Below are 16736 nucleotides of genomic sequence, written 5' to 3' on the forward strand. Positions count from 1 at the left end.
TAAATACATCTACTTAGCATTTAGTTGCAAAATTCAAGTAACTTTAATATATTTTATGTAATGGTTCTCGTTGAGCTATGGTCAGGAAAATAATATTTTATGTAATATTATGGACTTATTTTGTGTAATAGTAAAACATAATATGCATATTTAGGAATTTAAAGTAAATCTCTTATTCGGTCCAAGTAAGAGTACAAGGATAATACATGAGCAATTCTTTGATTTGGTATGGTTACATAATCAAAAAACATTATTATCTATCTTAATATCATATCTTAGCATGTATGACCATTTTGGTAATTATATCCAGCTAAAGCACTTTTGCCTTTCAACTTACCAAACACTTAGAAATTGCTTTTTGTTCTCATAGCACTTTTAAAATCAGTTTACCAAACACTCAGTTGCTTCTTCTCACAGCAAGTTCGGAAGTGCTTCCTCTCACAGCACAGCAATCCCAAACTAAGCCTTAGCCTCTGACGCCACTCTGCCTTCTCTCAAGCTCCTCTCCACCCTCTTTCAGGATCCTCTCCATCATCACTCTACCCTCTTTCTAGTCCACTGAAGATTCAAGATCGGGTATAAATTTTAGGATTTGTCGTTCTACCTCTGAATTTAACACATAAAATTTTACGATTTGTTGTTCTATCATTCTTAGAGTTTTCAGTTTGGGGTTTCTGATTGTTTGGGGATTTAGGGTTTCAATTTTGATTTAGAGTTTGCTAGTTTTTTGAATACTTGAATTGGCTTGTTCATTTCAATTTATAGCTTGTTGATTTGTTAAATACTTAAATTGAGGTTTTGATGTTGAATTGTATACTGATCTGTTTAATATTCTATTGACATATGTTGATATGCATTTTTTTAGTTTACTTATCTAGATTGTATATGTTAACAATCTACATTCTTTTTACCAATATGTTTTAATGATCACATTCTGTTTTGATGGCAACTAGAATCTGGAGTGTCCTTAGTTGGGAATAGTGAGGAATGAAGAGGAAGTAAGGTGGAGTTAATAAACTGCTGGTGTTTGGCTCCAGTTTTGTTACAGCTGGTCAACAATCTTTTTTCTGTGTGGGGGTGTGCTAGCACCGTTGGGTGCAGTCGTCAGGGATGTCCATTGACTTGACTTCTTTCAAGTGATTGTAGATGAGGAGAGCACCAACCTCGTCGCAGAGGTCTTTGTGCCTCGTGGAGAGGACTTTTGTTTAGTTTCTTCAATATCGCACAATCGATACTCGACATCGTAGATCGAGCAGAGCGAAAATCACAGGAAAGTGGGGAGAACTTGCTAAAGCGTGACTTTAGCTTGGCTGGTTTACGAGGGCGTTACCCTTGCTTGGCTGGTTCCATAACCGTTGTGGTCGGGGTACTACAGTCGGCTCCCGAGGAGACTAGGACCGAAGCACGTTAACAGAGAGCTTGGTGGCACTAACGGTCGGTTCCAGAGGATTCTGGGACTGGAGTGTGGTCACCGGTAAGAGAAGGAGAGGGGTTGCTCCGGAGAGGCTTGGATAATCATAGAGATTAGTTGATGAATTGTGTCTCTGTTACTTTGTCGTAGCCTCTATATATAGGCTACCAAGCCATAGTGGTTGACCTTAAACAAATCATGATGGGTTAAGCACTTAAACACTAATGGAATTGTTAGGTTTAAGCACTTAAACACTAATGGAATTGTGATAGGTTTTCCAATTAAGCCACCATAAAATGTAGTTGAATGCTTCCCCACACGAATGTCATATTCCTTAATTGAATGGAGTATGAATATTCGCATTCTTGCAGCTTGCATAATCTTCCATAATTCTGCGTGTAGACTTTATTTAGCTTCCTAATAATATATTTTGAACTTGTCGACAATATATAGCTTGAGTCACTGACATTGGCTCAATTTCTCCAAGACACCCCTTGTCAGGTCAAAATGCTTATTTTAGGTTCAAACATTGGCCCCCAGACCTCGAAGTCAAAGGTCTTTGTCTTGACTGAAGAGGTCTTGAATCAGCACTGCTCTTATAATGTCGTTGCTCCAAAGCCACTTGTATTGGCTTGACTGAAATTACTTGACTAATTCCATATAGGCCTCTAAATAGGCCATAAAGCTTGAATGCCACAATCTGAATTGCCTTTGTCATGAACTGACGCTTTCTTTGCCAACTTTATTACCCCCCATGTATCTGATGTTTGGTATGTAGTGAATTGGCGAAACTTGGGTAGGTTATAGGAGATCAGAACTTTAGCGTGCCCCCCATGCGAAGGAGACTGCTTTGATCGCGAATGAGGATCTTTCTCTTCCTTGGTGGTAGCTTCGCCATGTGTATAGCAGCAAGTATCTGCCTTGTTCGCTGGCTCTCTGTTGAGAATGCGATTGCTGCAGAAGAAGCCTAACTCGATGAACCTTTGGCTGCTTCTGAAGAAATGGGCCACAACCTGGCCCATGTCAAAGAACGGGCCACTCAGGCCAAAGCTGGTGCCATTGCGGCGAACCTCCGTATGGAGGAACTTTGCCTGAAATTGAGCTTCGTGGGCCAACCTCCGTAGGCCTTTTTTAATGTTAAACCAATATTCACTTCTTGGATCCACTTATTGGCTCAACTCCAAACTTTTGGTCTTATGTTTTTCAACGAGTCTTAATTTTGCATTAAACTAACTGTTGAAAACTCTATAGTGAGAAGATAATATTGAAAATGGAACAATTACCTCCTCGAAAACCGTTCGTATGGAGGAACTTTGCCTGAAATTGGGCTTCGTGGGCCAACCTCCGTAGGCCTTTTTTAATATTAAACCAATATTCACTTCTTGGATCCACTTATTGGCTCAACTCCAAACTTTTGGTCTTATGTTTTTCAACGAGTCTTAATTTTGCATTAAACTAACTGTTGAAAACTCTATAGTGAGAAGATAATATTGAAAATGGAACAATTACCTCCTCGAAAACCGTTCGTATGGAGGAACTTTGCCTGAAATTGGGCTTCGTGGGCCAACCTCCGTAGGCCTTTTTTAATATTAAACCAATATTCACTTCTTGGATCCACTTATTGGCTCAACTCCAAACTTTTGGTCTTATGTTTTTCAACGAGTCTTAATTTTGCATTAAACTAACTGTTGAAAACTCCACCGTGAGAATATAATATTGAAAATGGAACAGTTACCTCCTTGAAAATTGTTTGGTTCCCCCACCGTGAGAAGATAATATTGAAAATGGAACAGTTACCTCCTCGAAAACCGTTTGGTTCCCCCACGCGCCAATAATCCCTTCTTTTCCGAGATTTATGGCAATTTAATCAAGATTTACTGACACTTAGTTTGACTCTTCGACTGTCCATCCAAGGGTGGAGATTTGCATGTCTTGTTCCTATAAATAGGTGCATTCTGGGGATGGGAACGTTCACGCCAAAAACCTTCCTCTAAGCTTCAGATCCTCAACAATGGCCTTTCAATCTTTGCTTCTCTTTCTCCTTCTTCAAAAATCTTCCCCTCAGGAAATGGCCCTTAGCCTCTAAATTTTAGGCTTTATGGCATAATCTCAAGTCTGGGTTAGGCCTTATGGCGTAATCTCAGGCAACCCCGTGTTTTTTACCTTTGACAGTCTGGATGGAATGTATAGGCTTTCAGGGGTAAAAAAGCACAGGGAGCTCCATTAGTGTGGGATCTCCGGTCATGCGAGATCATCTTTGTTAGAATCCCACACGCGGAGCGAAATCGGGGAAGGGGAAAGCCACTTTGAGGCCAAAGACCCTTCCTCGAACCCCTTCCTTCTGGAGTCGGACCAGACCGAGTCCTCCATATGAGAAGGGCTTTGGTGGTCGCCCTCTACTCATGCTCTCTCTTCCGAACATTGACAGAACCTTGGAGGGAGAGCATGGATTTGCGGAAGTAATGGGTATGAGCCACCTCATGGCCGTTCCCACACTTCACGCTAAGAGAAGAGTGGCTGCCAAGGGTGAAGAGGGCGCAGAGTCTCAAGCCAATATTCAGTTCCTCTGCACTCTGCCCCTCTCGGAGAAAAGTATCTAAATCTCTCATCCAAAATAATCCAATTAAATTCATTGCAAGGGACACACAACATTATCTAATAGCATCAACGGGTTTGGATCGCCATCTATGCTTTTGGAATAAAGATAACGGGAAGCTACTCTCCACGGTTTATCCTATACAAGGTCTCACAAATGTAATTATTGATTCCCGTTGATAAAGAAAAAGTCATTTTGTAAGAAAACTCTAGAGGAAGAAGGAATAGCTTAGGCTCCTGCAGCAATACAAATAGAATTGCCAATATGGTTTCACTTTTCGTTGTGACAGGAACAATTTTATCACATTTATAGACTATTTGATTGTAGAGCAAGGATATTGATTAGATGTTTGATATCTTTTATTCGTTGCAATGTTGTCAATGTTAGTTATGGTATTATTTGGTAAAAAAAAAAAAAAATCCGCATCACGATAGAACCATAGGTTAACTTAAATTCCATGAGATGATACTCTTATCTAATCACATTAAATATGAATATTCATAACTAGGGCTGTCAATTCTGACACGACCAGATAACACGACTCGAAACCCGCACAAAATTAAGCGGGTTGAACCAGCACGATTAAAATAAATGGGTCGGCCACGGGTCAACCCGCCAACACGAAGTGAACCCGTACAACCCAATTATACTGTACTTCTTTTTGAAATTTTGGACGTTGGGAGTATTTAATCATAAGATTAAACAATTTGAAATATTTTGCTTTATAATTATTGGATTTAATTATTTATGAATTATATATAATTATTTATATTCTTCGCCTTGCAGAATTTTTAGCTAATTTAATCAATTTATGCATTTTTTTAGTTAAATGGGTCGAATTGTTAATCTTTAAATGAGTCATTTTGTCTAACACTACACGACCTATTTATTAAATGGGTTAAGCGGGTTGGAAAGTGGGTAACCCGTTTAATAAATAGGTTGGGTTTGAGTTTAAATTTTTGACACTATTATTAAATGGGTTGGGTTTGGGTTTATCTCTTGCGACACGATAAATACTTTGACCTGACACGAACTCAACCTGACAAGACCCATTGACAGCCCTATTCATAACTTTGGCCTCTAAAGTAAGTAAGTCTCACTGTAATAGGATATTGACTACTCACTCTAATTAAGTCCATCATCTCATGTAAGGGCACGTTTACTTACTTCGAATGGAATGGAATGAAATGAAATGATTACGGAGTAAAAACACCCCTGTGTTTAATAACACATAAAGGAATCAGAATGATTCCGGGTAAAAGAATTCATGTATTTACTAACACATGAAGGAATCGGAATTGGTGTAGGTCCCACCTATTTATAAGGAATCGATTCCTGAATATTCAGGAATTTGATAACGAAGGGAGGAGATGGGTTTAGGAGTCAATCCTCCGGAATCAATACCGATTCCTTTCTTCTCATATTCCATTTGTCTCCGATTCATGATTGTTTTCCATTCCAAGTAAGTAAATGTGCCATAAGTATAGGGATCAAGAATTAATTCTCATCATAATAGAATATTGACCATAATTTGTCCCATACCTTACAACATCAAATATTGAATAACCTCTCTTCAATGCTTTTAGCAAAGAATACCTCTGTTCAGAATGATATTCACATGCAAGAACACTTAATAGAAGATTACAATGATGAAAGGCAACAAAGAAGTATTCGTAACACCTTCTTCGTTTTTCAACTTAATATCACTTTGAGGGAGTTTTAAGGTCTCATATTTTATTATCTTATTTATAAAATCAAATTACATTTACTTTGATCCTAATGAATCACATGTTCATCACACTTGATCTGTAGTAAAATACTCCTAGGACCTTGAGTGTTTATTTTTCGAAAAATAATTTAATCTTATCAAAAATGCCTTTATTGCTAGGCTTATTTTGCTAGCCGGTGAGCAACTTTATTGTCTTCCCATCTAACAAAATGTCTACTACAAATATTAAAACATTTAACCAAAAACTTAACTTCATCAATAATATGACTTTCCAAACTTAAATTGTCACTACTATCATGCAAAATATTAATAACAGAAAGAGGATCACCTTCAACATGGGTTCATGAATGCCACATACATAGCAAATCTGAGGCCATGTAAGAGAGCGAGAGGTTCCCAATTTGTGGCACAGCCATAGCACCATGATTATCTCTAAAAATCACGCCCAAGCCACATACTCCATTTTTTGATCACATGCACCATCAAGGTTCATTTTAAGACAACCAAAATTTGGGCGCTGCTAAGACACAGTACTTTGTGTAGGTGCATCACAACCTATTATCCTCTTATTGCCATTGATGCAACTCTCAAACTAATGCTGCCATTCAATTGCCAAACGTGCTACCCTTGTTTGGCTCCAAAACCAGTTTGGTAGCAAACAATCTCTTTTGAGCGTGTGCAGGCGTGCCAGCACCGTGGGGTGCAGTCGTCGGAGTGTCCCTTTACCTGACTTCTTCTCAAACGTTGTGGATGAGGAGAGCACCAACCTCGTCACCAGGTTCTTTTCTATACCTTTCGGAAAATGACTTCTTGCCTTACGGATAAAGGCTTGTGTTTTGATCTCTTGCGTCACCGAGTCGATACTCAATATTGTAGATTGAGCAGATCAATCACCGGGAAGTAGGAGAAAGCACAGGTTTGCTAAAGCGTGAATTTAGCTTCGTTGAGTTGCGAGGGCGTTACCCTTGCTTGTCTGGTTTTCAACTAGGTTGAAGATAGGTTTGCTCCAGAGAGACTTTGATAATCGTTGAGATTGATTGATTGAGAGTTGTGTCTGTTGTATCGTGTTAGCCTCTAATATAGGCTACTTGTAGATTCTCTTTCCTAATAGGAATACAATACTATATTTTAGGCCACATTTATTGGCATTGAATCAAATCAAAACTCGTAATAGTCTTGATAAATATCGTAGGTAATAATTAATAATTATCCTCTGTCGTAGCTAAAATATAGGCAAGATTAATTGCCTCTTCAATTCCTGGATGTAATCTTCTTGGCTGCGAATGGTAGGATATGCACGTCATAATTGCTCTTCTCGTTGAATGCATTTAAAGGATTACATTCTTCCTCAATCTACTCCACGTATCCCAAGTAATCATATTATTATATATGCCCTGTTAACTGCAATCAATGATGATCGATTTCTACCTTGTCCCATGTCCACGTTAATTGCATGGGAATACATGAATGCTTGCATCTCATTGGTAGCGAAGGATGATGCCTTATTGGAAAAGGATTCATGTTTCCTTGATGAAACTCCTTGCATGACTAGGCCACATATCTCGTTGCGAAACCTCCTTCTAGCACAATACTTGGTAATCAAGTAAACAAGTCACCATTAATTATCAAATTTGATAATTACTAGTAAATCCATGAATATCACGATTCTCCTTAAGATTGCTTGGTCTTCAAGTAGGCTTTATTTAGCCTCTAAATAATATATTCCTAGCTTTATCGGAAATATATATAGCTTGGGCCACAGATATTGACTCGGTTTTCTTTGAGGCGCCCTCGTCGGGAAAAAAATGTTAATTTTGGGTTCAAGCAACCCCATCCGGTTCCAAAGCCTTTTCCCCATGTCTTTGCATGTTCCTGTTGCATCATAACCACCGAGAGAGAAAACTGAAGGTTTCCAGTTTAGTCCCACTTGCGATAGTACTAACATGATGCAACAAGTCAAGGAATGAAGCTTCCTTCCATACTTTATAGACCCTATTCAAAAAAGCATTCTTCCAAACACGTTTAGCCTTTGGGCATTCCTACATAACATGCAAAATAGTCTCCCATGCCGCCCCACAATGCCAGCAAGTAGAATCATTAGTGATTCCTCAATTCTTCAAAACCTAAGCACTAGGTAAAAAATAATGGGATACTCTCCACATAAATATTTTAACCTTGTGTGGTACATGTAAGCTCCATAATTTCCTCTAAACATCCTTAGTCGCACCAATACTAGAACAAGCAAAGGATGATTAAGTTAATGTATAGAGTTTTAGAGAATTATTTTTTTCACATCATGATTAGAATAACTTTTAGAGTTGTACATCAAGCACTTTTCATTTAGCTTGTTTGGCTAACGTTTACCATACTAAAACTTTTAGACTTTACCATTCCAAAACAATCTATTTTTACCATCTATCATTGTTATAGTTAGTGACACTTATTTCTATGATTTTTCTTATTCGAGACAATGAGGATGACCTGAGAGTGCGGAGCATAGTGACTTATTTGTGTTTCAATCCCCTAAACCTTTGGATGGGTCGTATGTACACAAGGGTGTCTAACATTCTCTTTAGTGTGGCACCACTTCTAGGCGATATAGCGTAAGTGGACACTCTCGCTGCTCCTTTACCGGTTTAGACGATCGATAATCAGGGTAAGAGTGTAGTTCGCTTTATGATCGGTCATCAGTTTTGTTCATTGGATATCCGAATATTTGATTTTACAAAAAATGTTCTCGATGTGGATTTTATTTATATATGTAGTTTTACTTACTCACAGGCGCCCATGTTTATATATTACAACTGTTTTCAAACCTAGTTGGGAATGAGCCCTACTGGGCCTACGAGGAAGGTTACTCACCCTTACATTAGTTCTGTGGTTGCATGTACTGTGCACGAATACAGACAATTAGGACTAATGCTGGGTGTGTATGCTTTTCCAATTTTGAATTTGCACTATTCTCGAAAATTTGTTCCACTTAACAGGTTTCGTTATTTACATTCCAAATCTTCTTATCTATTTCATAATTCCTTGTTTTGTAGTAAGTATGTAATGATTGATCAAACCATTTTCTTCAATTACTTCCTGTCGGTTAAGTGTTTGATATGAAGCTATTGGTTAAGGTATTGCGTATTAATTTCCTTTGATTTTTCAATTCAATTTGATCAACTTGTCTCTATCCAATCTTCTTCAAATCCTACACTTGTTTGCTCTTAATAACAATTTGTGAAACTCAGTCGAATTATTCAGAAAACCCACTCCATCAAATTTGGTTTTAGAAATGGAACTCATTTTGGTATTTGAAGTAACTAATTTCTACACCAAATATTTTTCTTATTTTTACCCCATACATATTCACGCTTCCAGCTTGATTTTACTATTAAAATGGGTCATTGACCCCAAACACTAAAATAAGCCAAAATTATCTCACTTACCTTAACAACAAATTTTTATTCCCACCTACACAATTTAACAGTAAATGTCCATTTTGCCCTTAACCTAATTAAGAAACTACAACATGCCACTTGGTTCTCTCTCTCTGATCGTTTCCTCTTCTCTCCGAGTCACCGCACTTCTCGCTCTGATGGCTTCGCTGGTCGTTGACAAAGAGTACCTCAAAGAAATCAATAAGGTTAGCCGTGATCTCTGTGCTCTCATTTCCGGCGAAGCGTACTCTCTCTCTCTCTCTCTCTCTCTCTCTCTCTCTCTCATGGCTACTCCGAAATGGCAGGACGAAGCGCACCACCGCGGGACCTCCATCAGATGACGACAAGACCAACGCATCGTCTGACGTCGACTGATCACTGCGCCTAGATCCCGATTGGATCGAAACTGGAGGACTAATCCGATCGCCCCGCCTAACCCGGCCCTTTCATACTCGACCCCGGTTGCCGCCGCCCGGGCTTATGATACTGTCGTCTTCTACTTAAGGGACCCGTCGGCGCGGCGCAATTTTTCCGAGGCCTTGCCTGTCAGCGGCCTCGATAAGGAGGAAATGATGAAGCTACTATGACTGTATACAATCTACTACGACTGTATCTTTCTTTTTTCTTTTCTTTTTCTCTCTTTTTTCTTTTTGTTAATTTTTTTCTACTTTTTTTCCTTTTAGTGAGAAATTTTGGTAATATAAAATGTAAATTATTGAGTAACAAACAACAAAATGGTGTTATTGGGGGCAATAAAAATTTATTTAGGGGGAAATAAACTTCTGGCAATAAATGTTTTGAATTGATGTAATTTCCTCCATTTTTAAGATCAAAGTTTTATTTGTCTAATTTTAAGGAGATTAGTTCCCATTTCAGCAACCAAAAGATCTATTGGGGGCAATAAACCTCTCCGGCTCCATATGAGATATTCGACAACCTCTTTAGGGACTTCCGGCGAGGTTTCATAAACTTTTATTGCCCCCAATATAGGTCTATTGGGATGCAATAGAGGTTTATTAGGGGGCAATAAAGATCTATTTGGGGCAATAAACATTTCCGGCGACCTATGAGATCTCCGATGACCTCTTTGGGAACCTTTGGCTAGGTTTCTAGAGAAGTCTGGATGGCTGATCGGAGTCCGACGAAGTCTGCTATGGCTTCTCTCTCTCTCTCTCTATACACACACACACACACACACACACACACACACATATATAACAAAGGGGTGAGGGTAAAATACTCAAAAAAAAAAAAACATAATTGGGTATTAGGGAAGACCTTATTAGAGTCTTTATGGGTACTGGAGAATTAAAAAAAAAATTAATGGGGTAAGTGAGATAAATGACCCTAGAATTAAGGTAAATGGACAAAAATCCTTAACAAAATAATATCGTCATATCTTATCCAAATGTCTTGCTTTTTTTTTTTTTTTTTTTTTTTTTTTTGTGAGAATAAGATCCTTTATTGAATTAAACAAAGTTAAATAATACGGGAATGACCAGTGGTGGACAAAAATTCCCCACTCTCCTCCCTAAAACCTAAACCAGTTACGGGTCTGTCATGAATGACTTCCAAATGCCAAGCAAGGATTTGGGAATGTTGCTGAATTATTTTTAGCTCATACTTCTGATGGTTCGCGGCACTATAATGTGACCGAATTAAAGATGTGCATACATAGTTGTTATGGATACTGTGAAAGATATTATTACAAACAGTATAAACTCAGGCCGTAACAAATTCATGTAGTCTCACCATTACTCTTTTACTCGAGCCATTTCACATATTTTAATAATCTATCTATAAGATAAGCTTGTATATAGCTTGTTTTTGTCCTTTTCGAATAACATGCAGCTAGTCTACTGAAATATCTCTTTCTCAAAAAAAGTCTACTGAAATATCTTGTATTTTTGTGAATTTTCAGATTAAAAGTTGAAAAACAGAAAAAAGGGAAAAAGAAAAAAGAAAAAGAAAGAAAATAAAAAAGACAAAGGTTTGCACAAGCCCCCTTTGATCAGCATAGGATTCCAGATTCAACCGAATCGATCCGTATTCACTCGATTGACTCCACACTGCTCACACCGCTGAAACGGTAGGTGTATGTGGTCTGCATGCCTCAACACAACTAAGGCCCATGACTGACACACCCACAGTTACTTCTTTCCTAACCTAAACAAACATCCCCCCCTTCCCCACTTCCCCACTTCCACACTCTTCTTTTCCATCTTTGCTACTTCTACTAGTACTATTAACATCTACCATCGCCAACTTCCCACAAAACCCATCTCTATCTTCTTTGCAACATTCTCCCAAAAATGGCTGATGAAACCACCATAACCACCCCGCCACGGGTAGACCAACCACCTTTCGCGGTGGTTGAGTCCGAATCGCCTTCTGTGGCCGAAAAACTCGAGTCTAAAGAAGACCCACTTCCACCGGCGCCATTACCAGAAGTGACAGAGTCTGCCAAGGAAGAAGAGCCACCGCTAGAGCTGCCTCACGAGTCTCCTCCCGAGGTGAAGGCTAAGTCCGAGGAGGAGGTTTTAGTTGTTGGGTCTGTGCAGGCCAAGGAGGGTGAGGAACCAAAGATTCGGAAACCGATTCCGCAGTCTCTGGTTTCGTTCAAAGAGGAAAGCAATATAGTGGCGGATCTCTCAGATTCCGAGAGGAAAGCACTTCAAGAACTGAAGCAGCTCGTCCAGGAGGCTCTCAACACTCGCCAGTTCACTTCCCCAAAACAAGAAGTGAAAGAGACCAAGGACAAACCAGCTCCCAAAACTGAAGAAGACACTGCTGGTTCGGAATCCGAAACAAAGCCGCTCCATGAGCCCAAAATCGAGGAGAACCCAGTGAAGGAAGCAGAGGAAGTAGCTAAGGAAACATCGCAGCTGGCGATTTCTCCTGAGGAGGTTTCAATTTGGGGGGTTCCGCTGCTCAAGGACGACAGGAGCGATGTGATTCTTCTCAAGTTCCTTAGGGCTCGGGACTTCAAGGTGAGAGATGCTTTTGTTATGCTCCGAAACACGATCCAGTGGAGGAAGAAGTTTGGGATCGATGCTCTTGTGGACGAAGATCTCGGTGATGATTTGGAGAAAGTGGTTTTTATGCATGGGTATGACAGAGAGGGTCACCCTGTGTGTTACAATGTGTTTGGGGAGTTTCAGAACAAGGAGCTGTATCAGAAGACGTTTTTGGATGAGGAAAAGAGAACCAAGTTTCTCCGGTGGCGGATTCAGTTCTTGGAGAGAAGCATTAGGAAGCTGGATTTCAGCCCTGGTGGTGTTTGCACTATTTTTCAGGTTAATGATCTTAAGAATTCTCCTGGCCCTGCAAAGAGTGAGCTTCGCTTGGCCACCAAACAAGCCCTTCAGTTGCTTCAGGACAATTATCCCGAGTTTGTAGTCAAACAGGTACTGATCATTTTCGCTGGTTACTTTTTTTTTAATCTATTCTTTAATTGGGTTCATCCCTTGATTACTTATTGTTTGGTTGTGATTTTTTATTAAGGTGTTTGTCAATGCTCCTTGGTGGTATCTTGCGTTCTACACATTGATCAGTCCCTTCATGACACAGAGGACCAAAAGCAAGTTTGTCTTTGCAAGCCCAGCCAAATCTGCAGAGACCCTTTTCAAGTTAGTAGAGTTTCTGTCCATCTTACGTTGCATGATTTGATCAATAGGTGTTTGTTTCATGTGTATTCATCCCCTTATATATGGTTGTTTAATTTAAAGTTAAAATGTCACCACATGATGCTGTAGGTACATTTCTGCTGAGTATGTTCCTATACAATATGGGGGTTTGAGTGTGGATTACTGTGAGTGCAACCCAGAATTCACGATTGCTGATCCAGTCACTGATGTAACCATCAAACCTGGAACAAAGAAGACTGTGGAAATTATAATTTATGAGGTTAGATTGCTTCTTCTTTTTTGTTCTATTATCATTTGATATATATACAATGTACTTTCATTCCGAGCACAAAACGAGTCAGGGCATGTTAGGCAATGCTATTAGGCTTTTAGAAGTGGAAAAATGCTTTCAAATACTCAGCAGAGTACTTTTTGGACTGTTTGAAGCTTCGAAGAAATAGCTTACAGTGCTTTCAATATGAAATGAAGGGTGTTTTGATTAGAAAGTTCTTCAATGTGCATTTTATGAAGCAGTTGCATTTTTTTGTTTGTTTTTTTGTTAAATCATGTGCTGGTGAGGAAAGGCACTTCTATAGAAGCAGTGCCAAACAGGCCCTCATGCATGTTTGATGATGAATCGAAGCTTACTTTATTGATTTGGATGCCAATAAATTGCAGAAGTGTACCATCGTGTGGGAACTTCGTGTAGTTGGGTGGGAGGTGAGCTACAGTGCTGAGTTTGTTCCCGACTCTCAAGATGCATATACACTGATCATTCAAAAAGCCACAAAGATGGCCCCAACTGATGAACCAGTGCTGCCTCACAGGTTCAAAGTTGGCGAGCTGGGTAAAATATTGCTCACCGTTGACAATCCAACCTCAAAGAAGAAGAGGCTTCTGTACAGGTTCAAGGTCGAACCCTCCTATTGACCAAGGATTCTAAGTAATTGTGCACTTTAGACATGTGATTGTGCACTAAGAAGTGAAAGTGAAGAGGGAAGGGCTTGGCATCATATAATTAATGGTCATCTTCATTCTGTTGTGTTTTGTAAATGGAGGTTTCTAGTTTATTCGAGTTAATGGCTTAGAGCTGTTAGTTTTGGTTCTGCAAATTTAGTTTGTTTGTTGTCGTCCTTCTGTGGTACAGTACTCTAGTGCATGCTTTTCGAGTGATGAGCAAGGCTGGTCGGAGCTGCAGAGTCGTTGAATTTTGGTTTGTTTTGTGCGTTTATACAAAACTAGAGTTATATTATAAGAAAGCAAACAAATTTGTGGACAAAGGGTAGAAATGTTGGTATTAACTCTGTTTAAGATGGTCTTTCACAGTAGTTATTTGGCTCTCTATGTATCAGGACCTTTTGGACCCCATTGTGTGTAAACTAAGGGAACATCTTTATCAGTTGGGATGAAGAATTGTCTTTGAATATGGATTTTGTTTATTAAAGGATGAGTTTTACTGATTGAATCCCATTCTGGATCATGGACGGAGCTCATCCTTGAACACCAACTTTAAATGGAGGGTGTTCTTTTCTATATAGTGCCAATTTCAAAAGGCACATATCAATGTGGGACTATGGTAGGACCTAAGACCTCCATTTTCTTTTATTCGAATTTGAAGCCCATATTTTTTTTCCCCAAACAAGAGAAAAAGGTTCAATCATGTTGTGCACTAGTGTAGATTGTAGCTAGTGTAGCATGGTAAAATTGTCTTGGTTGCTATGATTTCACCAGGTAGCATGTCCTATCTTGTGGAACCCAGAGCTGCATGTTCTTTCCGTTCTTATTCTTACTGTCATCATGCTTCTCTCCATTCTTCAATAGAATCCTTTGCATTTCATTGATGAGTAGAGCGAATCATTACAATAGAGAGCAATTTGAGCTAGAATATGCATCACTTGAGCACTATGATCCTACTCTGGCACCTGAAAAATTATTGCACCCCACCAAGAATCAAGCGATCCTTGCAATGTTTGGTACACACGCATATTACCTCCATTTTCCCATTCCTACTCTATGATCAATTGTCGGTTAGTTTCATCCAGAAGATGACCATTTACCTAAAAGATAGAGACCCTCACCAAAAATTTGACTTTGGCCGGCATTATGAGCAACTTTACATCATAGTTTTCAACAATACATGCATGGTTTGATGATTTTCTTAAGAGAATTTTCTATTCATATGTATATGATTTTGGCAGTGTGAAAAAAGTTTGAGTTAGACTGATGTTGTTTCTTTGTAGCTGGCTGAGACATCAGCTTTCTTCGCATGTAGGTTTGCTTCATAGTTTATACAAAGACCTGGATATTTTTATTGGTTTGCCATCTATGTTTGTAAGACTAGATCAAGGAATAAATATTGGATTCTACTTTGGGTTTACGCTGTTCTCCATTGAACCATGTTGCTTTGCATTGAGGGTGAGTAATGATTACTCGTGCTTAAGCCTCTAAGTCACTTCCCGGTCCATTTTCCATTTGCTTTTCCATGAAGACCCTTTTCTTTTCCACCGGCAGCAATCAATCTGGACCCTCTTATGCAATAGAAACTGCAGTCACTTTCCGGGGAGTATCTTTTCGATGAGTTTATTCCGGCCACATCATCTGTTGATGCCTTTTCGTTTTTCAGTAAGCACTATGACAAATTATAGCATTTTAGCTTAGTTTCTTCTCAACCACTTCCATATGCTTTTTTTTTTTTTGGTAATGTAAATTTCCATTGCAAAAGCCATAAGGCACAGACATACAGCTAAAGCAAAAGGGAAACAGCAGCAAAAACACTTCCATATGCTTTTACATTGGCTTCGATGTAGACATAAGCTTTTGAGTTTTGACGTTACTTTTGTCAAGTGTCGATACGGTAGTGAAAGCTTAAGAAACGACGTAATGATTTATCAGCCAAGTACCGATAAGATTTGATTCTATCAGAATTTTGTTGCTCTCGGTGAACTTTGGAAGTTGTGGCGAGTACACCATACTGGATATATGCAAGGCACATAAATATGTATCAATTCACTGCGACAATTGAATCAAAATAAAATTAGAAATATTTTGTGCACCTTCAGAACTAATTTATACCATTACTAAGAGGGGAGGATTGTTTCCATTTTTTTTCTTTTTTTTTGATCGAGGATTGTTTCCTTATTTTGGCTGGAATTTTTGAAAAAAAAAGGTTAAATTTAATGAATTTAAAATACTATTGTAATTAGCAACCTCACTAAAAAAAATAAAAAATAACAAAAATCCCATCTTTACTGTCAACTTCATTCTTTAGGCCAGTTGCTTTGCCCTGCATATGGTTGGTAATGAGGCGGGTTGGGGATGAGGATCACAATATCATCTCCAAGTTCATTATTTGCCTAATTCCGACTCCAATACCCAATAAAAATTATCGGAGATTCCCCATTGGCCCATTCTCATCCCCATTGGGCGATAAAACCTCCAAAATCGCCCGATCTCTAAGAATTTTTGTCATTTCTATCCTTACATATCCTGTCAATTGTCAACCTGTTCGAATGACCTCAAAGAATTCCAACCACCCGACTCAACATGATTATTCCGGACGGGCGATTATATTATTTTCTTTTCTTTCCTCTCTTTCCACTAACTACAATAACTAAATCTCCAATATATCTCCTTTTTTTTCCTTTTCAGAATTATGCACCTATGTGTTGTGGATATATGAGATTTGATCTCTTAATGTGATTTAAAAATTCCACGTGGCAAAGAAACAAGAGAACCCGAGATTTTGAGAGAGGAACATATTACATATATGTACGTATTGATTGCGGCAAATGGTTCACCGAGTTCCGCCGCCTAATTTTGAAATCCCGAACAAACAAATCGTTAGAGTATTTACTTGATAACCCTCTATTTTTGAAGCCAAAATTGATGATTCAATCTAACCCAATTGAGTGAGATTGATAATTCTCTGTTTTGGAGTCATTACAGG

The 16736-nt window shown here is 38.9% G+C and overlaps 1 protein-coding gene across 1 annotated transcript; it reads left to right on the plus strand.

The window, feature by feature from the left end:
- The first annotated feature begins 11296 nt into the window (after positions 1-11296).
- On the plus strand, positions 11297-14255 carry LOC112176496 (patellin-3). The gene is made up of 4 exons (XM_024314451.2): positions 11297-12571; positions 12669-12793; positions 12920-13070; positions 13469-14255. The coding sequence occupies exons 1-4, from the start codon at positions 11477-11479 to the stop codon at positions 13718-13720; spliced, it is 1623 nt and encodes a 540-aa protein (XP_024170219.1). The 5' UTR covers positions 11297-11476; the 3' UTR covers positions 13721-14255.
- The last annotated feature ends 2481 nt before the right edge of the window (positions 14256-16736 follow it).

Source organism: Rosa chinensis, chromosome 7 (assembly GCF_002994745.2).
Source record: "Rosa chinensis cultivar Old Blush chromosome 7, RchiOBHm-V2, whole genome shotgun sequence".
Classification (NCBI taxonomy): domain Eukaryota; kingdom Viridiplantae; phylum Streptophyta; class Magnoliopsida; order Rosales; family Rosaceae; genus Rosa; species Rosa chinensis.

Excerpts from the sequence above, each read along its gene's own strand:
- LOC112176496 (XM_024314451.2), top strand. The coding sequence starts at position 11,477 with ATGGCTGATGAAACCACCATAACCACCCCGCCACGGGTAGACCAACCA. Across the intron at positions 12,794-12,919 it reads TCTGCAGAGACCCTTTTCAA|GTACATTTCTGCTGAGTATG; the intron begins GTTAGTAGAGTT and ends ATGATGCTGTAG. Across the intron at positions 13,071-13,468 it reads TGGAAATTATAATTTATGAG|AAGTGTACCATCGTGTGGGA; the intron begins GTTAGATTGCTT and ends AATAAATTGCAG.